Genomic DNA, 26,164 nt, shown 5'->3' with positions numbered 1-26,164 from the left:
TCGCCGTTTGGCGGACGAGTTGGCGGACCGTGAGAAAAGTACCGAAAAAGATTCACGAAACAGTATAAGATGTTTGCGGTGTAAAAGCTTCTCTTATCGATTTGCTAAACTAAAAATAAAAGTGAATTGAATCTGATTGCCATTAATGCACTGTTTTGCTTTGCAATCTCTCTCTTTTGTGAAAACTGTGTGGCATTGATGGTATTTAAACTTGTTCTTATTTAGCAGAGTTTGACCATGACGTTGCAATACACATCAGGATTAAAGCAGTTATTACTGGTACTTGTGGTCAAATGCGCCATCACGTTTGAAGAATAACAAAGGTGAGAAACTTGTGCATGCAATTTGTCGTTCACTTCAAACGCTGCTGGCCATGGCGATCATCAGCATTGCCTTGGGCTGGCTGACTATTGTTAGGGTTTTCCCGAGGAAAGTAAACGGTTCATTGGTGTATACAAGTCGTTCCGACCAAGCACAGCCATCCAGATAAAGCAGTAGGGGAAAAAAAAATGACGAACAAAGGAGGAACAATTTTATCCACAGGGCTGCTTGCACGCTGCTTATGGCTGCGTTGTGGCAACGCATCCGCGACCGGAACGGAACGACATTGCGGTTCGGCAATTTTCAATGTAGAAGATGATTCATTTTTCTTCTTTTCACATGCCATCCTTATTTACGATATCATTTTTAAGTGATATGGATTGATGATGTGACGAACATATTATAAGCCTTTTGCTGATGCCTTCGTAATTGAGAAAACTCAAAATTAAGAAAATCACCCTCAGGAATTGGACCTTGAAATGTAGCTACCTTGATAAATTGATCTTTTTAAAAAATAAATGTCACAACAGAAAAAAAGAATCAAATGAAATGATCGACTGAAGTGATATCGTAGGCTAGATTATGATGATGCTATCTAACAAAGCGTCCATTGAAATATAGCCTTCTGAAAAAGCAAACGCCCTTTGTACAAAATTACTACAGCAAAAATCAAATAATCATCGTCAAGTTGTATTGCGTTGTGGGCTAGCTCAGGGAGAGACCTCGAGCACTTGGGGAATTCCGCCAATTTTCATCCAACAGCAGCGTCTGCTTTCAAGGTAATGCGGTATTATTTTAACTTATATAACTGAACGCCATGCTGTAGCCGTGAAGATGAATCTGTATAAAAGACACGGACAAACCTTCCATCGGCACCAATCGCTTCAGCTCCTCAGCAAGTTCAACTTCTAACAATCAGCACAGTCATGAAAATTGTGGTAAAATCCCAAATAATTCTTTTCATTTATGATTGATGTTATAGAGACATTATTTGTGATTGCAATAATTTCATCAATTTAATTTTATTGTACTTGCTGTATATGATCAGATCGCCCTAGCCTGTTTGGTGGCCTTTGCCGCAGCCGTTGAAGAAACTGCTGGACAAATCGACGCCGATCAGGACGTGGCTGAGCAACGCTATGGAGGACACGGAGGAGGACATCGCGGTGGCCATCACGGCGGACGTGGTGGTGGAGGCGGTCACCATGGCGGACGCTACGGACGCTCTCTCGAAGAAGCCCAACCATTCATCGTCGCCGAGTTCCAGCCCGAGTATGTCGATTATGTCTCGGATGATCTGCAATTAGCCGAGAACCGGAACTACGGAGGCAACAGAGGCCACGGAAGCGGTGGACACCGCGGTCGCCGCTCCATTGAAGATGAGAATGCTGTCGCCATTGAAGATTTGGAAGCCGCTGAACATCACAGCGGAGGCTACAGAGGACACAGCAGCGGCGGCTCTGGGTACGGACAATCCGGTAGTTACGGCAACAGAGGCTCATCGGGAGGCAGTGGATATGGGGGACAACACCGCGGTGGCCGCTCCGTTCAAGAGATTGCTGGCGCCATTGAAGATTTGGAAGTCGCTGAACACCACAGCAAAGGCTACAACAGAGGCGGCAGCAGCGGCGGCTCTAGCTACCGAAACCACGGAAGCAGCAGCGGTTATGACAGCAGACCCAGCGGCGGCGGACATGGCAGCCACTCGGGACACGGTGGTCGTCGTTATTAACACGAAAAAAGCATGGCAAACAAGCAGCAAACGTTCTATGCTGATTCTTATTCAAAAGAGGCAACAAAAAAGAAAAACGCGCAAAATTTTAAGGTCAAATTGGTTTGGTATTTTAATCAATTGCTCGTTTGGGTTCAATAAAACGATTTCGTCACTGGGGATATAATACGAATCTGGTTGTTTCTTTCTTTAGATTTCACCGACAGGTTAATAAAAGAAAATTTCTTTTTTCAGAAGAGAAATGAGCTGATAGTCGTAGAAAGAACGCAGGGACATCAGAAAGAACCCGTCTAAAATAAAAGGGGAATGCGATGAAACACTTTCGAAAGAATAAGACGTTGGCAAAATAATTCCGAAATTATATACTGCTGATGCCTTTTAATAAGGCTATGTAGTTTAATTGGCCGAATGTATGTAGTGTAAGAGTTTTAGTTAAAATGTGTCATATTTAAAAAAATGAGAACGCCAATTAAAACAAGTTTCTTACAATCAAAATGAGAACATTGTTTTTATTGAAATTCAGGTTTCTTATTCTAGGGGCAAGGGGATTTTAAAAATTCTGGAAATCGCTGGTTTATAGAAATGTTGTGCAACGAAATCGCCACTGGATTTTCCCATAAATTTACAAAAAGGTGAAATAAATGCAAAAACTTGATGGCTTGTTTCCTTGTTTCATGCATAGTTGCGAAGCATAAAGAAGAAAAACTACTTCTGTTATTGACAACAACAAATCTCCAACTTGGCATCTGTTCATAGATGAGGCAATGCAAACATTGCAATGTTGTAGGTTAAAGAATTAGATTGAATTGTGTGTTCATGATTCATTTAAGTTGCATAAACGTGATCGACGGCACTAGAGAGAGAGCCGCCGACGTTGAACTCATCCGCCATCGGAGATACTTTGGAGCTCGCTGCGGAATAAGCTTTTACGACTTCTGGTGGAATTCGAGTGAATTCATTTTCGCTAGCAAATTTCACTTTTGCTGGCTGCTCTGACTTTAATGAATAAGTGGGAGTCCAAAGAAAATGAAACTCTTCAAGGGCAAATCCCAACTTATTATTTTGATTTTGTTGCTGCTGCAAAGAACATAGATGAATCTAATAATAAGAGCGATTTTATTGTGTTATACAGTAAGATAACCTATAGTCATAAGCAGGTATAGTTATTTGACCGATCGTGTCAGAACAGCATTACACGGGCAACTGGTTATTTGGTTTCAACAGAAATTCATTTCCTATAACCTTCATCTGGGCCTGCATGCCGTGTAAAACAACAACAGCAACAACCAATCCAAAAAAAAGTGTCAACTTGTTTTTGTTTCTTTCGTGTCCTTCATTTATACCCCATCACCATTTTATTGAATTGTCGACTTGATTTTATAGAAATTTGATTTTTAAAAAACACCGATTCCATACTAGTGTATAGTATAATTGTACTTTCCGCGAGAATAGACGTTTCAGCACGAATTTTCGTGCGTACCGGAACCGCATTCAATGACAAATTGGGCCTTGGGCATCATCCTTAGATTTCTTTGTAGAATCTCAGTCAAGTGTTGCAATATTGTCTCCTGATGCCCTTGAGTGGTCACACGTACGCGCTTGTCGTTATAAATATTTCCTTCGCTGCTGCGCTGTGTATTTTTAAAAGTAGATCTATCTAACAAAATAAAAATAAAAAGACCTCGGTTCATTTCGACGTCTTTCGGCCTTCGGTGCTGATGATTCACCTGCTGTTCAGGGTAAAACCCTAATTGAAATCCCATTCGGTCAGATGTAATAATAGCTATAGTCATAGCGCGTATACAACTAAATTAATATTCGATCCAAAAAATGAACACAGGTTCGAAGCAAAGTTTCGCAATTGCCGGGCAATCAAAATAAAAAGTAGCGGGCTAAAAACCACCCATTGGCAAATAAAATAAAAACAGCTTTGAAATGAATAATCGCCAGCATCACGCTGCTTTCATATTGACGAGTCATTGGGTTTATCTTTTGCTGGCGAATGATGAACGACGGGGCGTCGAATTATTACGAAATCTCATGGAGTTTCATCATTGGTTGCTACCTGCTGGCTGCTGTCTCAATATAATTAACCGCTATAACCTACAAGGAAAAATAAAAGAAATAACAAATCATTTTCGTGTAAGTTGTTTATTATAAAATTGCGCTGCAGGTAAATGCAAAAGTTCAAGTCAACAAAACGTGTTTTTGTTTTGGATTTTCGGTCTGACGAGTATTTCTCGTTTGGAGGGTTTTTCCATGCAGCGCAAACGTATATGTTTTGGAATGGGAAACAATTTCAAGCTTCCCACCAGACCGCAAAATGAACTGAAAACAAGTTTTCGATAAGACTGTGCCTTTAAATGTCTACAAAGTTAAATCAGCCATGTACTACAAATTTTAAAAAATATAGAATGAACTTGTGAATTTTTGAAAGCGGTAAAATCAATGAGTTCACATGCGTGCCCCCGAGTGTTATACAGCCACGCTAAAATATGATTGGGAAAACCTGGTGAAAGCGCCGTTCTCAAAAAGTTTTGACTCCGCTTGGAGGCCTTAAAGTCAACGATCTCATTTACCAAAACAAGTTGGGCTCTCACGTGCGCAAAAGTTTTTACATATCCGCGTCAATCCGGATTGAGGGGAATTTTATTTCCATCTTATTCATCTTTTGCCTTTCTTTTTCTTTTTGCTTCAACCACCTGTTCCCTTGCGCTTCAAGGTCCCTTCGACTTTCTGGATGACTTTACGTAACTGCACTAGCTGCTGCCTGGATGGAATAGACTCGGCTGGCACGGAAGGCGTGGCTAAATTTGGTATAAAAGACGCGGGACAAGAGAGCCAACAGCAACAGTCTCATCCAAACATTCTCAACCAGAAGAACAGCAAAACCGAGCAATCATGAAAGTCGTGGTAAGCTTTTGGTTTCATTTTTATTCTTTTGATGAACACATTTCAACTGTTCTGATTAATTTGCAATTTTATCCTTCCAGTTATATTGAATTGTTTTCCATCTTTTAATCAACAGATTGTACTAGCGTGCTTGACAGCGCTGGCACTTGCAGTTGAAGTGGCCCAACCTGTCGCTGATTTAGACGTGGCCGCACAACATCACTCCTTTTTTTGCTATATATATTTATACATACTTGTGCAAGATCGAAGAACTATAATTACTTCGTACGGGTGGCTGATGGAGGAAGTCATCATTCAGACGTTCAATGGCTAATATTAACGACGCCAAGGAAAATGAAAACCAGTTCAACGACTCGACTGTATATAGTTATCGTATATTCAGGGATACACACGAAACCTACAGATGATATATATCAAAACAATTTTTTCCCACGGCTCTACATGTGTCGCACCAAATGTTTGCACACAGAGATAATATATATATTCAAGTCAGATTATGTTAAAACAACTTTTTAGCTCAAAAATCCGTAATTTTTTTTATCTATTATGTCCATCATCGGGCTATCATGCTCATCATCCGCGTGAACTTAGGATTGAATGCTTTATTAAACCAAATTGAATAATACTCATTGATTTATGAAAATGACTGATCTAAAAGCTCTGTTTGTTGTGAATAACCTAGCAATTTTTGTGTTGTTCTGATTCCGATGTAGTTTGCAATTTCACCGCTTGTAACGCTAGTTATCGTTACTAGATGTCATTTCTGTCCAAATCCCGCGGCAACTGGAAAAAGGAAAACCAATAAGAACTCACGGATTGGACGACATTTTTTTGTGGGAAAAAGAAGGTAGCGATCTAGAATTGTAGTCCTGAGTTGGAAGCATTCGGTTGTGACAGTAGCCATTTCTCACACACTCACAACAACTCGACGACGTCTAATTTCCCCAACCGTTTGCTAATTTACTTCACCGTAATCATCATCATCAGCCTTTTTTTCTCGTCTGCTGTGTGCCGCAGTACTTACACGCGTCTTGAAAACATTCCTTCCCGAAGAGACCAGGAAACACACACAGAGCACAGCAACATGTCTGTCAATTTAACTGTGACCGACGAGATGAGGATTTCCAGCAAGTGAGTTCTTTTTTAAACAATTTTTACATGTCGTTGCATTTTGTTTAGCTGTATCTATTACTACATGGTTGATGATTCATTACTGGGTGTCGTTAGAAATGGTTGCTCTTTTTTTGTACTGGCTTGGGTATCGCGTTTCTAATTTCATGATGACACATCACATAGCGGCAGCTATTTGTCGCTAGGGTTCGTGATGGATCGATGGTATAACTGAATAGTTTGGTTGTACTGAATAGTTTGGTGTGTTGGGTTGGTGATTTTAACTAGTGGCATTGTTAGCGGGAGGATTAAGAGCGTGTGTGTTTTCTAATCCATCATCATGGCAACACGAACATAGCTTAGTATTTCTTCAAAACGTGTGGCATTTCGTATCATATTGGGGTTGCTCTCACCATCTGCGTATGTGCAAGCACGCTGGGCCAGTGTAATTTTAAATCTATACAGCAGTTGTACAAATAATAGGTTTTTATTCGAAAATTTTTCACAGCATGCAAATGGCCACTTCTATTTACGGGCCTTGTGTCTGGTAAAAAAAACACGTGGCCATTTTGCATTTTCAGACAAGGATCAGTCGAACCGGTTCTTTTTTCTTCTTCCTCAATTAGCTTATAAAGCCTCTCCCAAGATGGCGGACGGTGCCCCCCCGTGCTAAATTGGCAATTCAAATGTTTGAACCCTCTCGCTCAACTGGTTAGAATGCGTTTCGAGAGCATAGGAGAATTCGGTCGTTGGAAAAAAAAATTTCATTCTTCTTTTGTTTTTTTGAATGTTCTTTTTTTCTGTAGGATTCACAATGGCCGCTAGAGGCGATTCCATTTTTTTCTCCTCTATTTGGTGTAGTGGCCATCGATATGGCCCGCACCCAAGGAAAAGAAAAAAAAAACCTTTTTGGATGATGAGAGAATCAAGTTTGCCATTCTTCAATAGTTACGACACTGACTTGTGTAATAAAAGAAAAAAAAACGATTAGATAGTTAACATTTAATGATGCAGCAATGTTTTCATGGCAACTTGACAACACATTCTAGTTGTTTATGTTTTTTATTTTATAACCTTCGTCTGTGGTGAAAGCGATCAGGACAGCCTTTCCAGTTACGAGACAACGTCCTCCATTGTCGCCATCTTTTTTCATTTTTCGTGTGTTAGTTATAGACGAGTAAACGAAGAAACTTGTTTTTTTTATTTTGGATGTGAGAACGGACTGGAGAGAGGAAAATTTCGTTATCTTCCGATAAGAAAATCTAGTTCGAGCCTTTGCGATTTCGTGACTTTTATAATTTGGTACATCGTGATACCTTTTTGTTATCGAATTTTTATCTTCCGTCGTCGTCGTCGTTATTCATCTCGACTTGACTAAATTTTCCGTTGGATTATACTTTTGTCTTGTTTTGATTGCAAAGTTTTTAAAGAGCCAAGAGAGCAGCAAGGCGTAAAGTTAGACGCAAGAAGAGAGGCCAGGTGTTTTTGGGCGTCGGGATGTGCAGAATTCGGGTCATTATCTTTATGTTTATCAGTCGTCCGTATCCTTGCAGCTTGTCCAAAAGAAGAAATAAAAATTCCGATTTGTTTTCGAAAATTCCTGAAAAGTAAATTTTGTATTTTCGCCGCTTGTTCCTTATCGATTTTATTCTATGCTTCTGTCGTGCGCAATTGATCGATTGTCTCTGTTGACCTAGTGGTTCATGGGTCGTATTGACAGTTCGTGGCGTTGGGATAGAAGGGCACACGTGCGCGCTTCCGCAATTCGTGTGATTCATCGTGAGGGATTTTCATCTATCTCGTCGAATGGGTGAGAACGGTCATATCGTAACTGAGGAAGGGAGGGAATATTTTTCGATGCAAACACCCCCCACACGTTTTCCACCATTATATTCGTCTGCAAGAGAGAGAGAGGGGATTCTCTGTATAACACCGTTGCTTCCCAACGGGAAATGAAGCACCGGCTACGTTAGTTTAGATCCTGGGACACCACGCCGGCTGTGGGGGTGGTTATGTGTGATACACGTTTTTCTTTTAGTTTGGTTGTTTATCTCTGCATTGTTCCATGACAAAATATTAAAAAAAAAGGGTAGTGAAAGAAAAAAGTCCGTACTAGCCTTGATGGTGTGAGCCTCCACCTTAATTTAGAAGATTAAATTTGATATCAGGAAGTGAGTCCTCAGTGGAATCACTGACACGGTTGTGTTGTACACACACACTCTCGTCAGGTATTGTGCTCGGAAACGGAGATTCGGAACGTAAATATTTCTCCCTCGGCCCCGACTGGCGCTAAGACATTGTTTTATGTTTGGTGAATTTGTTTTCCCGTGCTAATTTGGGATGTTTGTTACTTGGTTGTTGTAAGTCGGTCTGTTTGTTTGTCAATAGTTTGATTCAATTTGATACACCTGTGCTAAACAAAAGACAATTTTGCAACAAATAAAAGCTGTGGAGCTGCAATCGTTTTATTGTGTTATAGGTGGCACGATTTCCTTTTTTTATATTTATTTTCGTGCCGTTCGTCGGCTTATTTTTTTGTTTGCCTGTCTGACAGTTCATGGGGAACCGTGAGCCGCTCTTCACGTTCCCTCATAGTCATAGTCCAGTCTTCGCGATCAGTGCAGTAATAATTATCGTTATTTTTTACTCTCCTTAGAATGGATGACATTATTGAACAAAGTAAAAGAAATGTCTACACCAAAACACAGTCTCCAATTGATATGGATTGTGATTCTTTCTTGGCGAAAGCTTTGAAAAACTCGGGAGCGCCAGATCAGGAGGCAATGATGAATAGTTTCATGGAAAAAGGTAAGTTACCATTTTTGTTTTCTTCAATGTTGTGTGATCGGACATGTATTTGTTTTGATATAGTGTCCGTTACCCCATCATACCCATTACCTAAAAAGGAAAGTGGGTTTAAAATATTTAAGAATGGGGTGATCTCAAAAATTTGCGTCAACAAAGAGCCACACGGCGTGTTCTGTCAGAACGATGGCCATTTGGATTCGGCTGAAAATGTTACTGAAATAACTGAAGAATGTGACCCATGCGATGAATATGGTCCACAAATCAAATCAGTCTCCGACACATGGTCTATGGCACCAATGCGACCAATTCTAGCAACTTGCCCCATTCTATTCCTTGTCTTGGTATCACGATCTTCCAGTGGCGCTTCGATTAAAGAGGAAGTTTTTGATAACTTACGTCAAACTGTGGAAGATAACAAAAAGTAAGTTTGAAAAAAATGTCTAAATAATGTAATAATAAAAAATTTTTTACTCTAGGGCAATTCTCAGTTATCTAAAGGAAAAATTTAATCTTGATTTCGAAGTACACATTGTGGAAGAAGTTGGAATCAATGGATCGCTTTTGTCTTTGGTTACTGATTGTACTCATCACGTCCGCGGATCCGATTTGGGCCAACATATGACCGGTTCCCACATCACGGACATTTTCTCATATCATTACAGAGATGGTTGCGCGGTTGGGATAGTGACTAATGGACCTGGTGAATTTACTGGGAAACTGTCTAACCATGTGAGTAAAAATAGTTACAATAGCGATAGAATAGAAATAAATAATAATAACAAAAAACTTCTTTTGTTACAGGCGCATTTTTTGCGTAAACTTAAGAAATGTGGAGTACCAACAGAAAAGTTTATTTACATTTCTCAGGGAGTGGAAATAACCATCGGATCCAATGGAATGGGCGTCATTGATGATTTTACAATTTTTGGCGGTGAAGAGATGATGGAGCGTGCTAGATTTTATCAGGCTGAGGAGAGGGAAGAGATCCCAGTTTGCACGCTTCCTAATGTAGATGGTTACATAAGCGGTATGACTATAGGTAAATTTCAAATTTTTTTAAAATTATATTTCCTTATTTATTGTTTTGATTTCTTTCTAGATTTAACTTCAAGGCTTTTGAGAAATATGGGCGAGCGGAAAGAACAGGGTGGCGCAAGACGTTGAATAAAATTGAAGATTGAAATAAAGGCGAAATTAAAAAAATTAAACAGTTCACCCTCTAATATTTCCCAAATTTAACTTTCCTCTCCCATTACCTGTTTAATTTTTTCCTGATTTTTTTTACTCATAAAAAAAATTATCTTTTCGCTGATAATACAATACTCTTTTTTTTCCAATTTTGATCGTTATTTATTTTTTGTTCATTCCATTGCCCATTCCAAAAAAATAGAGTAGAGGCTCCTTCATTACTCTGACAGAAGGAGAAAGTGAAATAACTTCAGCGCTAGCATCGGTAGCTTTAAACACTACAGAAATAAGGCAGGTAAAAGGCTTGAGTCCGGGCATCAAGTAATTATTTTCACAAGCACTTGGGGTATTAAGTAAATAAGATCAATAATTATGGGTGTAAGTAATTTTTCTCTTAAGTAATTACGGAATTAAATAATAAAATTCATGAGTAATTATTTTCTGTCAGCTAAGTAATTATGGTAGTAAGTAATACTGGCAACAAGTAATTTAGCTAACCAACACAAGTAATTCCCTTTTGCAAGTAAATAAATTCACAAGTAATTAAAGCAATAAGTAATTCAAGTCCCAAGTAATTATGTTCTTAAGCATTTTAATTAAAAAGTTAGTCATATTTAATTGTTTATATTCCGTACTAGAATGAATAATTAATTATGATATTTATTATTTTGTATTTAGAGAATTATAGTGATGCTGCACAAAAAGGAAAAACCACATTTATTAATTGCGTACAAACTTTGTTGCATTTGCAGGTTTAAGAACGCACCTGGAAATTTCATCAACAGTTTCGCGTTGTCTGCTTGTCTGTTGTCTGCTTGTCAGTTTGTTTTTTCCAAAAGTCAGAGAAGAGTTAATTGCTGGTGAATTGTGTTTTGTAAATGTAATCAACTTACTTTGTTGTTATTGATTATAAAGGGAAGTATGTTGTTGGCTGCACCAACTTAATGACTGGTGGACCCAGCAAGGGAGATGGTTGCTTTCTTCGAGTATACTATCCTAGTCAAATAAAAGATGTATATGTAAGCGACCTTTTCTCAAATTGCTGCTGAACTTTTGTGGTTAATCTATTTACCTCTTTCCTCCAAAGGAACATTCTTCCCGTTGGGCAAGCTGGCTCCTCCACCCAAAATACGTAGAAGATTACACCATAGTACTAGGAATGATTCCTTTCTTTGGCAAGAAGCTGATATCCTGGGCCTTTGGTGTGTAGAGAAATGAAGTACCTGTTTTTAACAGAAGGTTAAAGTCAACTAATTGTGATGTATGTGAGCCAGGAAATTCATACATTCCTATAGCGTTAGATGCTGAGCTATGCAATGAACAAAGATTTCCTGTAATTGTATTTTCTCATGGTCTTACTGCGTGCCGTACTGCCTACTCAACTTTCTGCTCAGACATATCATCCCATGGGTTTATAGTGGCAGCTATTGAACACAGGTACTTACTTTAAACAAATTTGTTTTAAATAATGACATTCTCCACTAAATCTTAAATTTTATAGGGATGGCTCCGCTTGCATGACTTATAGTCTCGAAACGGAACAAAATAGTAAAGGAGGTTTAGTCGAAAGCTGGATCCCTGGAAATGACTTGTGAATGCAATGACTTTTTACCGCTTTTTACTTCTAATTCCCCTACAACTTTTATTTACTTGCTTGTAACACTCTTTCTCAACACCTCTCTTAATTATACCCCCTTCTCCCAAAAAAACGAACATTTGAATAATGGAAATATTGATTGCGGATCGGATTAATAAAATCATTGGTGATTCATACATACTAGTTATTCGTCTACTCATTGTTTTTCTTCTATTCCACGGGAAAGTATTTCCTGTGATCATATTTAAAAACAAATAAAGTTGTACATGACATTTTCTGATATCATAACGAAATAACTCAAATATTATACCTGATCAATGGTTTCAATTTCAAAGAAAGCCTCTTCGGAAGATTGCAGAGTCTGATCAACGAATGGCGCCACTGGAGCAGCGTGAGAGACAGATACGTTGATTTGGCTTCCGGTTTTATCAGTGGCTGGCAACATATCAGCCGAAGGTTCAATAACCGATCTTTCGTTAACTTCTTTGCCGCTTGTATTCTCTTGATTAATATTAAGTGCCTGGAGTGTCTCCTTCAAGCTATCAAACATTTTTTTAGATAGCGAGGTGATGGGACATGGGAGACGGAGGTTTCTGAACGCCCAATGAGCCTTGCGTAGCAACTTGGCCGCTTGGGTCACTGTTGCAATCGCAAGGTGGAAAATGGAAGTTTTGGGTCCTTGTTTACTCTTGCTGTCTTTAGTCCGCTGTTCCAAATTCTTTTCTCTTCGGATTTCTCGTTCCAGTAACTGTGTGTAACAGTGGATTGGATTATAGGACTTAATATAGACTTAAATTTTCTTCCAGCTATAACTTATCATACCGAGGTGAGCGCTACTTTATCGTTTTTGGTTACTGTCGACAAATTGTCGCTTATTTGAATGACGGACAACCGTCCGTCTTTGCTGCCAACTGCCATGATTTTTCCGTGTTCCTGGGTGCTCAAACTTAAAAGCGGAGATTCGCTGACCTGGTTAATACATTTAAAATTTATGATTGTCAACATTTTAATCAAATTTTTTCTATTATGACCTGGGAGCATAACGTAGGAGTGATCCGCTGGGCGAGAATATCCCACAGGTAAAGAGCACCGTCTGTTGCAGCAGTGAATATGATGGACGACCGTGTGTGACTCCACGCTCCGTCCAGTAACTGGACATTTTGATTCCTACAACGCAGCAGAGTATGAAACAAGTTATTATTTGAATCTGCTTGTCAATAGACATAAGCGAACACACTTTAAAGTTAAAATGGGCGAATCGCGAATGTCCTCGGTCCTAACATTCGTGGTCCAATCCAAAACGGTCAAAAAGATTTTGGGCAGATGTAGGTGTCGATGTAGACCGTGAACTGGGCCCAAGTGTGCCTCGTATTGGCACATTATCCATTTATCCTCTCCGCTGTTGTTCGGGCTCTTCTGTTGCAATTCATCACAATACCTGCAAATTGGCAATTCATTTTTTATTTTTAGGTGAAATGAATTGAGAAATGAGCACCTTGACGTGTGCCAACTAGGAATTTGTTTGGCACGGTTTGGCATAGAAGGATCGTACTCGAGACAAGTAGCAGATAAAGCGCTTTCCGATCGAGGGATTGAACTAGGTTCCAGTAAAAGTGCGTCTATTGGCGCATTTAATTTTCGCATGTCCCACCAAAGAACCTATTATTGTTAATCATATAATCAAGATGAAATAATCAAAATGATTTGTTATCGTGTTTTTACTTGGCCGTCGCCAGAGGCTGAGAAGAATTCTCAGGACTCCAGCCTTTGAATTGCTCCAAATAAGCGAAGTGGCACTTTCCGAATGACCGACACCAATGGGGACGCATTCAACTGGACCTTGACTCTTACGAACGTCCCAAATTCCCACAGCGCCATAAATCGATCCACCAGCTAAAATGTGTTGGTCACGCGGATTGAACGAGACGGAACGTAGTTGACTCATGCTGCGTAAAATTATTTCTGGTTGCACAGCTCTTTCTATTCATGAAAGGAATTATTACTTGCAAAGTTATACTGCTGAATAAAGAGACATATCATTCTCATATCGGCAAATGTCAATACCAATATTCCAGATGTAAGAATCATTTTCTTTGTGGTCAAACAGATTTTTCCAAAAAGGATCTGAATAAGCAGCGGCCAATTTGGTTCCCACATCGGGACTCCAACTAAGACCAGTGACTGCGCGTTTTATCGGTGACGGATCCTTTAGCAGATGAAGGGTTCGCAGAGGATTTGGATCTGGCGTTTGCCTGTTGGAAATATAAAAATTCAGCAATCCAGAAATATAAAAACAAAAGTATTAAATTAATTGATGATCCTACATATCGGGAGAATCAGTGAAATAATCCTCATAGATGTTAAATACATTATTTTGCTTGATGTAATGTTCCATTTGCTACAAGGGGGTAAACAAAATCTGTTTGCACTTATTAGTATAAACATTATTCACATTTATATCAATTCAACATGTCCAAGTTGTAGAACAGTACGGGAATAAATAAGCTTCATCCTTCTCGATCTTTTTGCGGTAGCGAGCCGTTTGATCGGCTTCTTGCGGGTTGACATCGCGAGGCCATCCACCTTCCTTGTGGAAAACTCCGTGGGCCTCGGTCGTAGCGCAATCCGTATTGATCTAAATTTTCCAATACGTTTTGTATTAGCTAATGCTATTGACAAATTTAAATTCAATACTGACTTACATTAAGTGCTGAAACATCACAAGCTTGGCATTGGACTCCGATTTCTTTACTCCTTAAACCTTAAACAAAGATGTCAATTGCGGATCCGGGAAAATGTCGACAAATTGTGGCGGGTTGAAAACAGCGTCGGAGAAGTTATATTTTCTCCTGCTCAGTACTTTAACATGTCGACGTACAACACAGGTAAGATCCATCTTTGGAGGAACCGTCATATTGATCGATCTTCGTCGATCGGTAGTTCGGGACTGACAATGTAACTGGCTCCACCTTTGCAATATGAACAATTCCTGCGGACAAACAAGTACATGTCCTTGTTAGTCGCACAGCGCAATTTCGCGTTATTCGAAAAATACAAAAAGGAAATACACTTTCTTGAGCGATTCGCGAAAAGTGCCATTTTCGTCTGCCACATGCAAGAAAAGTTTGAGGGAATGACGAATTAATCAGCACAACGCCCTTGTTGTCTATACTCAATGTCTACTACACTTTTATTGACCAACTTAGTTCTTTTTCTGAATTTAATATCGATTGAAGAAACGAAATAGATTTTCGCCTAAGGTGACAACCGTGACATCAGAGTTGAATCGATCAATCGGTCTAGACTTTGGCTTTGTCACAAAATCTTGGCTGATACCTGATATGTTCCAATTTGAAAATGTTGGATTTCTAAAACGGTTGGGAACTATAAATATTTGGTGTGTGCAGATTGTGAAATCGGTCCAATAGGGTGGCACTGTATAGACAGCCAAGAAAGCTATGTGGCTGATCAACGTGTAGAACACATGGAATAATGAATACAAAACCAGTTTATTTAATTACATTCTTCACATTCATAAAATTTGAAATATAGGAATGCTCTCTTGAAATATAGAGAATCTTTCTCTCTTTTTTTTAGGGGTGGGGGGGGAGAGGTGTTTCAAATACCTCATCAAATAATTGTACAAATCACGATTTTCATTTTTGACTAGTGCATACACTAAGTTAAGAATTTCCATTGTAGATAGGCTCCATATCTGGTCCCATAAACAGTTGGAAATGTGATTGGGAAAGTCTGCATAACACACTGTAACTTTTCTCTTCTCCTAATTCAAGCAACAGTGTGATGGCAATATCGTGAAAACCCTGTGCATGGAAGCATAATAATTATATGAGGATCATCTTCGTAATTTAATTTTGCTATAACCTGATAGTAATGGAGACCTTCATTTGCTATCAGAACTCTTATTATCAGCTCTGTGACTTTTACTTGGAGGTCTGCTTGAATATTTTCATTAATACCTAGGCGGATAACAACATTTTAAGAATAGAAAATATACATAAAAGAAATATTATAGCTACCTGGAGGGAAGCATTTTAAAATTTGTTTGACATCCAAAACCACCTGGTTGTAGTACTGATGATGCTGAATCTCTTCTGATGAAACTCCTGTTTCCTTTAACTGGTGTAACAATTTGGGTCTACCAACAATTTGATTCTTAACAAATAGACAGAATAAACAAACATTTTGTTATCAACATAAATGTTATCTTACGTCTACTTATAAAGAAAGAGAATATGTTACCCAAGACAAAATATTTTTCACAAACAACGCCTATTTTCACTTTTGAGACTCAATTAACCAGCAATTAACTCTTGTCTGACTTTTGGAAAAAAACAAACTGACAAGTTACAAGCAGACAACTCGAAACTGTTGATGTAATTTCCAGGCGCGCTTTAAACCTGCAAACGCGTAAAAGTTTGTACGCAACCTGAACCTACGCAAACGCAATAACGCAATCAATAAATGACGTTTCACTTTAATTCTCTAAATACAAAATAATAAAAGTGTTTACACCGTGTAAATACATAAGATAATAATTACTTAAGAAAATAGTTACTTGTGAGAATAATTACTTAAGAAAATAATTTCTTAAGAGAACAATTACTTAAGAATATAATTACTTAAGTCATTGCTAGTGACTTACGAACAATTGTACTAATAGAACCTATTATTTGTGAACATAATTTTAATAACTGGTGACCATAATTACTAGCGAGTATTTGACTAAATACACGTTGCATGAATTACTTAAAGCCCGAATTATTAAAAATTTTAAATACAACAGTCCATAATTACTTAAGAACAAAAATACTTGTGTCCTTAATTTCAATAAAACAAAATTTTGAAAGAGCTTGATACCATATTTACTAGTGAAAATAATTACTTGTATCCGGATCCCAAAGGCTTTAGTTTCTATGGTTACCCATCGCCTGTCTAACGTCTTCTGCACCTGACGTAAGCTCCATACCAATTCTTACTTTTGACAAATAATATTGTGTTTTATTTGTCCCATTAGTCTCAATATCACTAACGTAATATGTAGATAGAAGAAGTTAATAACACGGAAAAAACTCTAAAATAATCAGAGTACAATCACGTGAAGGATCTTGGTTTGGATGAATATGGAAATGTCTTACATTGCTGACGGCCTTGTTGACAAATCGCAAGCCAGAGAGGTAACACACAATTCTTTTCAGTTTTCTAAGAGAAATGTACTCAACAACTGTTTACTCTACATTTCACAGGCAGCTGGTTTGGTGGTGGATTTGATCAGGTCTAAACGTATGGCTGGAAGGGCTGTGTTGTTTGGTGTTCCACTAGGAACTTGCAAAACTGCCCTCGCCATGGCTATTGCTCAAGATTTACTCAAAAAGGTCAAATCTTCTTTAACTGTTAACAAATTAAAGAAATTTTAAAATTAATGTTTCCTAAACAGTTTCATTTTGTCCTAAGGTGGGATCAGAAGTCAAAAGTACTGAGTAAAAGGAAAACTATGGTTTTGATGGAAAACTTTCGTAGAGCTATTGTACTTTGAATCAACAAAAAGAATTTTATGAAGGAGAAATCATTGAACTTACCCCAGTTGAAACTGAGAATAAATGGGTGGTATGGTAGGTGAAAGATAGAAACCCAGTTTATTCTTATGTCAAATCTTACTATTAGTTATTTGTTTTGCAGGATGTGGCAGAACTGTTAGTCATGTTTAAACATTTTACTGGAAGTATCTATATATATATTTGTCTTAGTACAGTTACAGTGGCGTGATAATTAATGGCGCAATAACAATTTGTTGTTTTCTCAATTGTCACGTAATAGGAGCCAGTTCCGGTATGATGGTCCCCGTTCCGGGAACGAGAGCCATGCCGCCTGGTGAAGGCGTCAAGAAAGGACGCAAAGCCAAACCGGATGAATATCCAGAAACAAGAGGTGGTGGTGGAGCTCCACAGATGTCTTGGCTCATAGTAAACTTGACTTCCTACTCTCCATGACCCACGAATAAAATGAAATTATCAAAGAAGCAATATGGATTTTTTAATATAAGTTCACATATATTTTACAAAAACGAAAGGGATGCTTCTAGCATAGACGTATTAATAAATGCTTCTGTCAATTCACTAACTAGGCAAAACCATATTTTTAAAAGTTTCAAACTCTATTACCCTTGGTACCACAGTAAGAAATTACAGATGATAACATTAAATATAATTCATACTGACATTCAAGTTCACTTCCCCAACATGTCCACACCAATAGCTGATGCAGATCAAAACCGTCTATTCCATGTATTTATTCTACTCTAGTTGCTTCTGTATTTATTTAACTATGGCTGCTGACAGTCAGCAACATCGTGACCAACTCCAGGTCAGAGTCCACAAAGTAAAACCGAGTCTTGAAGACCACGAACACACATGAGTAACACCTAACGTGCAGAGGAGACTGCTGACAAACTACTATAACTCTATATTAAAAGAACGATGCCCAATCCCAGGATGACACCATAAAAATTGGAAGGAGACCAACAATCCGTCCGGGGAATATCGACGGATCCATTTACCTCCGCTAAGGATATTAAAATAAGAATTAAGACAAGAATGGTTAGTAATTTTAAGACAAAACACAATTTACCCATCGGTAAATTATCCTCGTCTTTCGGAAGGAACACTTCAATAGCTCGATACATGGACAACCTTTCAGGACTTTTTGACTTCTTTGCTAGTATCAGTGGAATTTACAACTGCACTGCGTTTACGATTAGTCCGGGAATTATAAGGCACACTGAAAAACAAATTAAAACGTTAAAATTCAAAAGTAGACGCCTCTAATTTTTCATTCAAACAACTTACTTGCAAGGTTTATGGGGATAACACTTTTCGAAGCAAACTTGAATGTCACACTGAATCAACACTCGCGTGGTAATAGGGAAACAGAAGGCCTTCACAAGTGTATGCAGAATTAGTTAAAAGTACATATCAGGATTTGAAAAATACAACCACTACCTTGAAGAGAATCCATTCAGTTGTGGTTTTCAACGTATGAGTAGACTCTTGTATTTTATGGAAATTTCCAAAGAGCTTAGGCTTAACAGAGCAAGAAGTGTCAATCACTTGAAGCTGTGTGACTAAAGGACGTGCTGGGGCAGCACTTTGACTAGGAGCGACTTAAAGAACAAGAGGCTGACTGGTTTGGCCTGGAGTAGAAAACATTTAAAAATTGCCTCACAGAAATCTAAAAGAATTTGAAAACAAACCATCAGTTGCCCAACAATTCAATCAGCCCACAAGCCCATCAGTTGCACAACAATTCAAGACTTTTTTGTCGAAGTTGAAAACATAGTCACCCAAAGTAAAGACCAGCATAATTGTTTGGCCTAAAAACACGGGACCCAGAACAGGAGGAGCAGTAGGACCTACTCCATCCTGAATCTCCATCCACAATTTGGGTCCTAAGAACGAAAAGTTAAAAAAATGTGGGCTCGTATTTAATTTGTATTAGTTGCTCTCGATTAACAATGAAGTAAAATGTATTAATTGTTGGTTTGTCGACGTATTCGTTGACGGGCTCTTGGAATTTGCTTACCAGGGTGTGTCCGCACAATAGCCAGATTGGTTTCTCCAACAACAGAAGACAAATCAAACGTGAAGGTACGTTTGTAGTCTTCGGGCCTAACGCAGGTTAAGAATGTTGGTGTCGTACTCCTGAACTAGATCAGTATCCAACTGAATCAACGACCTGTGCTGTAATTATCAAAAATAATAAGCAAAATTAACCAACAAACATTAACAACAATTTTACCTCAATGAATGGATTGGTTCGTTGAGAATATCCAGAAACAAGAGGTGGTGGTGGAGCTCCACAGATGTCTTGGCTCATAGTAAACTTGACTTCCTACTCTCCATGACCCACGAATAAAATGAAATTATCAAAGAAGCAATATGGATTTTTTAATATAATAAAACCATTACCTATTTGAAAAAGATGTGTGATTAAAAAAATATCTGATAAATTATTTAGATATTCAGCTTGATGGAAAAGTTTATGTTCCGAACACATACAATCTCGAATGATTCTCAACAGGGCCAGGGGATTTTGGTTATACCGTTGCTGCACAATGAACAATAGTTTTAGTATAGATTATTCTTATGTAACAATGTAAAACCTTACTCTAAAAATCTCAAATACAACCTTGAAGTTTAATTTTGGTTAGAAAAAACTCTTCTGTGGTTAAAATCAGTACCTATAACTCAAGTTCTTGGATCAGAGAACCCATAAAAGACGTAGCATACTTTTCATGTTGAGGATTGTCCTGGTCAACATCACTCCTGAAAACAGAACCATTAATTATTACTGAAAATACCATTTAAAGTATGAAAGCGAATTAGTATTTTGAAGCTTTCGTCTAGTACGAAATCGGCAATGGCCGATAGCTGTCATAAACAACTACTAGATAGTCGAAGCCTTATCTGACACGGAAAGATGGATTTGTCGTCGAATCAGAACGCTCCAAATTCAAAAGTGTTCTATGGCCAAAGAACATTTTCAGAATTTCCTGAAAAAGACAAAGGAAGACAAAGAAGGACATTAGTTTTTGTTCTGATCGCGTTAAAGAACCTCGTTTCTTTGACCATGGCTTCAAATGGTCAGTGCAATTTTGATTTAGAACTGGCAGATGACTTCATGGAGGTTACTGAAACACTAACCGCAGTCGTTGGAGATAATGTAAGTGCCCTTTACCTTTTGCTCTATTTAAATGTGAATGTATATGTACTATTACCAATTTACACACATAGAAACACACACACTTTCACACATTCTTTGCTAATCACAGTTTCTGTTCACCAACGTTCAGCAAAGTGTGCAGGAACATCAAAACACTGTAACACTGAAATTCTGAAACACATAACATTATAACAATCACCATAACATTATGACAATCACCACCGGCTGCTGCTGCTGGCCGTTTGTCGGCGGGATGGCCAACTGGTCGGCCGTGTAGATTCGGGTCCGTTTGGCCATCATGGAACTCTGCAAGGACGAACTATCCGAGCTGGGACTCGACGGCAAGCTGACGGACAGCGGTAGACCCAGACAGCATCGTTTGGCCGGTGACTGTTGCAAGTGGCTAACCAGTGGTGGTTGATGGTCGTCCAGCAGTTCGTCCTTGTCAATCGAACAAAGACGACTGAAACATATCCGATTTTGTACCTGAAGCAATTTATGAAGAACGTTCTGCGGAGTAGTTGAAGCTTGCAATGGAAAATTACAATGCGTGTGGATCGCATCTGCCTTAAGCAGTGTTTGACAAGCAGGCTGATTCACATTTAAATCGATAGAAAACAATCAGCGTTAGTTTCTCAAGAAATCGACAATTTTGGCTAAATGAAAAGGAGTTACCTTTTCCCGCAAGCTTCCGGAACAACAACAAGAACATGTTCCTTGTTGTCGAACCATGGTTGAATCATCTTGTAATTGATGAGCAAGTCGGTCGTTGGCACTAATGAATGTTGCTCGTCATTATTCCAGTGAGTGCTGTCCAAGACATAAGAGTCGAGTGTGATTAAAGCATCCAGCTTGGAATCGTATCGACATAGAAAAGGATTTTTCATGTCTGGCGCTTTTTCCCCGCACATGGATAAAATCTGTCAAAAATATAAATGGGTTATTGAATTGTATGTCTGTTTGTTCCAGTCTGAAAAATAACCCACCATTTGTCCGAATTGGATAAGAGACTGGGAATGTAGATTGGCACCAATTCCTTTGAGAAGGCCGTAAACGAATTGTTTTTTGGTCTTGCAACATGTCAAGTGGCTAGGTATGCCACGAATTGTTCTCAAAGGAGATACTCGGACAACGACTTCTCCATTCTTGGATATCCACTCAAGAGCTAAAGAATTTGCATAAAAGAAATTAGGGAAATGTTGAAAAATAAACCTCAAATACAAAGAGATCAACGTGTTGGCCATTACCATTGTAAAAATAACTGTCAATCAGCGGCTGAAGCGATTTTTGTACTTGACTTTTTTAAGGGATTTACTTCAAAAGTTTGATACGTGCGTCCAACACGCGAACAGAGTGGCTGTATTGACCATAATAGGCCAGAACTTTGGCATCAATGAAGTTAGCAAACATTTGACTTTCCAGGAAACACGACATGAACCGGAGATGCGGTCTAGGTTGATCCGACAGAAAAGTCGTTTTATCAAACGGATGAACTTGGTCTCTGTTTGATAGCCAAGAATCCATATCCTATGACGTAAAATGATTTAAAAACACCGCGGATCGTGAAGCAAGCATTTTAAATTTTTTACTACCTGATTGGGTTGGTTAAAAAAGTATTCATAAACGGAAAACATGTGAGCAAATTGGTTCAAGAAATTTTTTTGAAAATCTTTTGAAAAGCTTCCCATCGTTCCAGAACAGAAGCTATCCACTTGCCAGCGCCATTGGAGACCACGATTGGCGTTGTTTGTTTCTGTGCAAATAACTTAAAAACGTTAGATGAAGAGAAGAAAACAATAACAATTAAGAAAATAATTCTCTCATACGAGGATGAAGAATGTATGTTAGTGTTTGGGGCCTGTCTATTGTATGACGTAGATGACGATTGTGAAGTGGTTGGAGTCTGTTGTAATTTGGTAAGCACCTCTCTCAACTCATCTGCCAACTCTTTGTGCTGTCGGAAAGAGGGCAGATCTTCCGGTATGGTAATTTTGGTCATTATCAATAGCCACCATGCACAAATTAGCCTAGAAAAAAATAACAAGCGATTTTAGTGAAAGAAAGTTGTCAGTTCAAAAAGTAAATTGTACCTCTGAAGGAATGCGATCGTCGTCAGAAGGAAGAGAATGGAAATAAAAGTGTTGTCAAAGACTCAGCTACCAGCATCAATCGATTGAAATCTGGTAATGGAAAAGAATTAGTATTCCGAATTAAAGACATTCGTAGAGAACAATTAGAGGTCTTACCATGAGAGTGGATTAGCACTTGGGTAGTAAACAAGTCCATAATTGGATGAGATGGTCGATTACTACAGTAGATCAATGACCTGACAGATCTCTTTTTCGAACAAAGGAAGTTCAGAGTGAACGGATGGACGTTGAAAGATGGTAGAAATCGTAGCGGTTGATGACTTAATCCACTCCAGAGTTGGAACGTTGGGACTTTGCACTGATTAGGACTGGGTAAAGAAATGGAGAACAACAAGTAATAGATATTTGATTCTGGACTCAGCATGGACAAAGGGTGGTCGCCCGAAGTAGATAATTTTGAGGAATGCACTGCCAGTCTGATTATGGAAAAATACACAATTCTTATATAGTAAAATGTTAATTGGAAACCACGACAGCATTAAATTATACCTGTAGAAATTTTGGAGGAATCAATCCAATGACGTTTTCCACAGTCGACTGCAAAAAATAGTTTGACTGCCATCTAGTGTTAAGAACACATAATTAGTACATACCGTTCAGATTAAAAGTTTGTTTTGTTTTTTTCCATTCAAAATTTCAAAACAAACAATGGATACTCACAACGAGGAATTCGAAGTCGAGGAAATTCTGGATGTGGGGTAAGTTTTTCCAAATGGAATTCTATTACATTTTCTTCAAATTAAAGTTTCATCATGGATATATATCACAGAATTGATGAAAAACGAAGACTATGGTACCTTCTGAAGTGGTTGGGGTATGAAGATACTTCGTGGACATTTTACAGAGATGTGCGAGATGGATGTCCCGAGCTATTGAGTACATTCATGAAAGAGTAAGTTTCTTTTGTTTTTTAGATTTGACAACAACAAATATTTTACCTGTTTAATGTTATAGCTTCCAATCATCCAAACGTGAACCAGTTGAGTTGGAGAAAACCTATTCATTCACTGTTGAGCCATCGGAATCTGATCAAGAGGTAGCTGATGAAGAGGTAGCTGATGAAGTTGTAGCTGATGAAGTTGTGGAGCCTCCATCGCTTCCAAATGTGAATACTTCACCAGCTTCTTCTTCACTGTGTAACGGCCATCAACGTTCACCAGCTTCTTCGTCTCATTGTTGTGCCCAACAATATTCTCCTGCTCCGTCTTCTCATGGCCAACATTCTTCACCAGGATCTTCACTACATCTACATTACTCTGATGGAGAAGGTGATGATCTTGAAAATTGTGAGAAATCTCCACTTCAGCAACCTTTACCAACACCATCATTTCAAATATCCGAAGCGGGATCAGCTGTGTTCAGCGAAGATGAAGACAGTGAAAGTCCAGCTTGGGGTCCTTATGTCCCTCCTGTTGTCGAAGAGAAAGGCAAAAAACGGGTTAGATGCATTAATTGTAAAGAAGTAGGGCACAAAATCCAAAATTGCCCCAACCCAAGAATGAAAAAACAGAAGAAAAATAAAAAGAAGAACAAAAAAAACAAGAAGGCTCACCATTAGTTTACTAAATTGTCGACTGCATTGTGCAATACATTGGTGGAGACTGGTCTTGTCAACAAATACACTTTCTTCCGTGTCCAGATTTGTACAGACTTTTGTTGTTGTGAGCAGTTGGTAGAGCTCCAACTTTTTCCAATCGATGTGGATCATTGACAGGCATGTCAAACAAGGTCAATGATGCGCCACCCAACTGTTGCATTCCCAAGGTAACGGGATCAACACCGAGGACGTGATCCTCTTCATCACACGGTACACCAGAGGCTGACGATAGGCTGGATGTGGGTAAGGTTTTTTACTAGCTCTTTTCATTGTGCCTGGAAGTAACGTGGAATTGGTTTGGCATACGGAACGTTCCTGATGGGGTTCTGCTAATTGCTCCTCATCGAGAGCAGGAATCATGCCTGCTCTTAATAAACCGAGGCTATCCGTCTCCGCCTTCTGCTTCCGCCTTCGATTCATCTGGACAGGAAACCAAATTCCTACAAAGTGTTTTCGACTAATTGGAAAAAAACTGTATTGTTCAAACTTTAATTAAATAAAGCAATCGACTATGTTACACTTACCCAGATGAAGATGGGCAATAGGTTAAGAGTCACTTGCTCGAGACGACTCAGCTGTTTGCGTAACTCCATGGCAGCTGGAGACTTCCTCACACACTGCGTTCCAAACAGCAGCGTGAGAAATCACTTCGGTGAGTAACGCCTCACGTTTCCTCCAACTGAGAAGTCTTAGTATCGATTCTGTAAAATAGCTCATTGTTTCGCTGTCCGAGAGATAAGAGTGGATCGCCATCGCCTGGAATAAATTAACAAATTCGTTAACAAAAAATAAACGCATACCAGGACACAATTTTAAGTAAACCTAGAAAAATCCAACTCAGACGGTTTCCAAGAGCAGTAAGAATGGTGTTGGAAGCTTGAAGAGCAGGGGAAAGTTTTCGGTGAAATCGATGGGCCATGTCCGGAAAAAAGAGGCGTGTAAAAGAAACGACGAGCCCAAAGCCCCAAAGCTCCAATCGAATGTTGTTTTGTTGCACTACACACAAAAGAGTGTTCGGAATTTTTTGTAGAATTTGTTGGCGTTGGCCAAGAGCCGCGTTGGTAAAATTTCCGCTTCGCAAGTTATTCTGAAACAAAGCATTAAAGCAACTTTCGTTAGCTGGACTTCACTGATGATTTCACACTGCTTAACCAACGCTTCGATGGCACCTAGATCGAAGAGTTCCATAGTGGGAGTAGTCAATTAGGAAACCTAAACAATCAACAAGGGTCAAAACTTTTATCGACTAAACGAAAACTATACTCTTCAAATTAATACCTGAAGATTGACGGAGTTCAACAGGACAGCAATTTTGGGTCGAGATCGCATGATATTTTTGTACTGTTCCCAGAAAAAAAGAGCCACAAAGCAAAGATCTTTCAGAAATATTGCCCATCGTGACTATTCAATAGTTTCATCCACTTCGAGAAAAGTGTGATATGAAGACCTTTTTCCGAGGCAATTTAAACTTCGACAGCTACGGCTTTTAGCAACCAAGTCATTTGTGAGAGCTGCGAAAATTGAGATCTTTCCGGAGCAAACGGATGGGTGACGCATTTTCTCAGCAACATCCGACAGATTAGGATGAGAACAAAGCAAGCTGGTAGAGGAGTTTTTAGGTCACTTCAAAAGCACGCGAATTGGCATCAGCAGAGTGACCATCTGCGAGAATATTTATCTCCAAAATCCATGTGCATGGAAACATCTCCGAGCCTGATCGCGGATTCCAGCTACTGTTCTGTCAAAACACAGAACACCATGAAATTACTGGAATACAGAAACTTGCATTTTTATTAAAGAGGAGTAGGACACTTACTTGCTTAATAGAGCCTGAATGCTCAAGCCACGAAGGAAATGTGTGAAACTGGCTTAGGTAAGATTGACTCCTTCACTAAGAACATCGAAGATGAAGATTGAAGAACAGCAAGCCGACATCCTTGTCCATCACAAGGTTTTTTAATTGATACTGAGCTTTATATGACAATTCTAATGGAGCTAGATGTATCATG

The 26,164-nt window shown here is 38.9% G+C and overlaps 5 protein-coding genes and 4 long non-coding RNA genes across 13 annotated transcripts; 4 read left to right on the top strand and 5 right to left on the bottom strand.

The window, feature by feature from the left end:
• Positions 1 to 1,145: 1,145 nt before the first annotated feature.
• Positions 1,146 to 2,214, top strand: LOC124200469 (glycine-rich cell wall structural protein 1.8-like). Its single transcript, XM_046596729.1, has 2 exons — positions 1,146 to 1,259; positions 1,370 to 2,214. Exons 1-2 carry the CDS (start codon positions 1,248 to 1,250, stop codon positions 2,051 to 2,053), a joined length of 696 nt encoding a protein of 231 aa, XP_046452685.1. The 5' UTR covers positions 1,146 to 1,247; the 3' UTR covers positions 2,054 to 2,214.
• A 2,625-nt stretch (positions 2,215 to 4,839) lies between these two features.
• Positions 4,840 to 10,221, top strand: LOC124200415. Of its 2 annotated transcripts, XM_046596653.1 has the most exons (7): positions 4,840 to 4,966; positions 5,082 to 6,097; positions 8,733 to 8,884; positions 8,948 to 9,305; positions 9,361 to 9,613; positions 9,686 to 9,923; positions 9,984 to 10,221. In XM_046596653.1, the coding sequence occupies exons 2-7, from the start codon at positions 6,051 to 6,053 to the stop codon at positions 10,046 to 10,048; spliced, it is 1,113 nt and encodes a 370-aa protein (XP_046452609.1). In that variant the 5' UTR covers positions 4,840 to 4,966; positions 5,082 to 6,050; the 3' UTR covers positions 10,049 to 10,221. The 2 variants fall into 2 exon arrangements, with proteins under 2 accessions (XP_046452609.1, XP_046452598.1); XM_046596642.1 differs by lacking the exons at positions 4,840 to 4,966; positions 5,082 to 6,097 and adding an exon at positions 6,124 to 7,683.
• A 502-nt stretch (positions 10,222 to 10,723) lies between these two features.
• Positions 10,724 to 11,022, bottom strand: LOC124200467. The gene is made up of 2 exons (XR_006877323.1): positions 10,966 to 11,022; positions 10,724 to 10,883 (listed from the first exon to the last, which is right to left on the bottom strand). It is a non-coding gene; the product is annotated as an uncharacterized LOC124200467 (long non-coding RNA).
• LOC124200427 (platelet-activating factor acetylhydrolase-like) lies at positions 10,748 to 11,845 on the top strand. The gene is made up of 5 exons (XM_046596665.1): positions 10,748 to 10,910; positions 10,988 to 11,091; positions 11,160 to 11,274; positions 11,347 to 11,509; positions 11,574 to 11,845. Exons 1-5 carry the CDS (start codon positions 10,763 to 10,765, stop codon positions 11,665 to 11,667), a joined length of 624 nt encoding a protein of 207 aa, XP_046452621.1. The 5' UTR covers positions 10,748 to 10,762; the 3' UTR covers positions 11,668 to 11,845.
• Positions 11,784 to 12,830, bottom strand: LOC124200436. Its single transcript, XM_046596675.1, has 4 exons — positions 12,701 to 12,830; positions 12,492 to 12,638; positions 11,980 to 12,417; positions 11,784 to 11,901 (listed from the first exon to the last, which is right to left on the bottom strand). Exons 2-4 carry the CDS (start codon positions 12,585 to 12,587, stop codon positions 11,866 to 11,868), a joined length of 570 nt encoding a protein of 189 aa, XP_046452631.1. The 5' UTR covers positions 12,588 to 12,638; positions 12,701 to 12,830; the 3' UTR covers positions 11,784 to 11,865.
• Positions 12,831 to 15,159: 2,329 nt separating this feature from the next.
• LOC124200446 lies at positions 15,160 to 16,078 on the bottom strand. Its single transcript, XR_006877309.1, has 4 exons — positions 15,933 to 16,078; positions 15,710 to 15,845; positions 15,555 to 15,649; positions 15,160 to 15,493 (listed from the first exon to the last, which is right to left on the bottom strand). It is a non-coding gene; the product is annotated as an uncharacterized LOC124200446 (long non-coding RNA).
• A 568-nt stretch (positions 16,079 to 16,646) lies between these two features.
• LOC124200461 lies at positions 16,647 to 19,660 on the top strand. Of its 2 annotated transcripts, XR_006877322.1 has the most exons (5): positions 16,647 to 16,867; positions 16,937 to 17,065; positions 17,145 to 17,302; positions 17,370 to 17,618; positions 19,529 to 19,660. It is a non-coding gene; the product is annotated as an uncharacterized LOC124200461 (long non-coding RNA). The 2 variants fall into 2 exon arrangements; XR_006877320.1 differs by lacking the exon at positions 19,529 to 19,660 and having other exon boundaries at positions 17,370 to 17,810.
• Positions 17,718 to 20,204, bottom strand: LOC124200451. 3 transcript variants are annotated; one of them, XR_006877314.1, is made up of 9 exons: positions 19,854 to 20,204; positions 19,655 to 19,793; positions 19,485 to 19,577; positions 19,269 to 19,426; positions 18,940 to 19,134; positions 18,689 to 18,879; positions 18,536 to 18,624; positions 18,318 to 18,467; positions 17,718 to 18,251 (listed from the first exon to the last, which is right to left on the bottom strand). It is a non-coding gene; the product is annotated as an uncharacterized LOC124200451 (long non-coding RNA). The 3 variants fall into 3 exon arrangements; XR_006877312.1 differs by having other exon boundaries at positions 17,829 to 18,251; positions 19,269 to 19,421; positions 19,927 to 20,204; XR_006877315.1 differs by having other exon boundaries at positions 17,831 to 18,251; positions 19,875 to 20,204.
• A 261-nt stretch (positions 20,205 to 20,465) lies between these two features.
• Positions 20,466 to 22,042, bottom strand: LOC124192731 (cytoplasmic dynein 2 heavy chain 1-like). Its single transcript, XM_046586200.1, has 5 exons — positions 22,001 to 22,042; positions 21,740 to 21,935; positions 21,395 to 21,573; positions 21,084 to 21,328; positions 20,466 to 20,999 (listed from the first exon to the last, which is right to left on the bottom strand). The coding sequence occupies exons 1-5, from the start codon at positions 22,040 to 22,042 to the stop codon at positions 20,705 to 20,707; spliced, it is 957 nt and encodes a 318-aa protein (XP_046442156.1). The 3' UTR covers positions 20,466 to 20,704.
• Positions 22,043 to 26,164: the final 4,122 nt, after the last annotated feature.

This window comes from Daphnia pulex, chromosome 1 (assembly GCF_021134715.1).
Source record: "Daphnia pulex isolate KAP4 chromosome 1, ASM2113471v1".
Classification (NCBI taxonomy): domain Eukaryota; kingdom Metazoa; phylum Arthropoda; class Branchiopoda; order Diplostraca; family Daphniidae; genus Daphnia; species Daphnia pulex.
Note: the sequence above shows the minus strand (reverse complement) of the source record. Positions and strands in the feature narration are given on the sequence as shown.

Excerpts from the sequence above, each read along its gene's own strand:
- LOC124192731 (XM_046586200.1), bottom strand. The coding sequence starts at position 22,042 with ATGTTTTCCGTTTATGAATACTTTTTTAACCAACCCAATCAG. Across the intron at positions 21,574-21,739 it reads TGTTCGCGTGTTGGACGCAC|CTCTTGAGTGGATATCCAAG; the intron begins GTATCAAACTTT and ends CAAATTCTTTAG. Across the intron at positions 21,329-21,394 it reads TTATCCAATTCGGACAAATG|ATTTTATCCATGTGCGGGGA; the intron begins GTGGGTTATTTT and ends TATTTTTGACAG.
- LOC124200427 (XM_046596665.1), top strand. The coding sequence starts at position 10,763 with ATGCTGCACAAAAAGGAAAAACCACATTTATTAATTGCGTACAAACTT. Across the intron at positions 10,911-10,987 it reads TCAGTTTGTTTTTTCCAAAA|GGAAGTATGTTGTTGGCTGC; the intron begins GTCAGAGAAGAG and ends TTGATTATAAAG. Across the intron at positions 11,510-11,573 it reads GTGGCAGCTATTGAACACAG|GGATGGCTCCGCTTGCATGA; the intron begins GTACTTACTTTA and ends TAAATTTTATAG.
- LOC124200415 (XM_046596642.1), top strand. The coding sequence starts at position 7,574 with ATGTGCAGAATTCGGGTCATTATCTTTATGTTTATCAGTCGTCCGTAT. Across the intron at positions 8,885-8,947 it reads GAATAGTTTCATGGAAAAAG|TGTCCGTTACCCCATCATAC; the intron begins GTAAGTTACCAT and ends GTTTTGATATAG. Across the intron at positions 9,924-9,983 it reads CATAAGCGGTATGACTATAG|ATTTAACTTCAAGGCTTTTG; the intron begins GTAAATTTCAAA and ends ATTTCTTTCTAG.
- LOC124200436 (XM_046596675.1), bottom strand. The coding sequence starts at position 12,587 with ATGGCAGTTGGCAGCAAAGACGGACGGTTGTCCGTCATTCAAATAAGC. Across the intron at positions 12,418-12,491 it reads ATAAAGTAGCGCTCACCTCG|TTACTGGAACGAGAAATCCG; the intron begins GTATGATAAGTT and ends TGTTACACACAG. Across the intron at positions 11,902-11,979 it reads AAATTGAAACCATTGATCAG|GAAATACTTTCCCGTGGAAT; the intron begins GTATAATATTTG and ends ATATGATCACAG.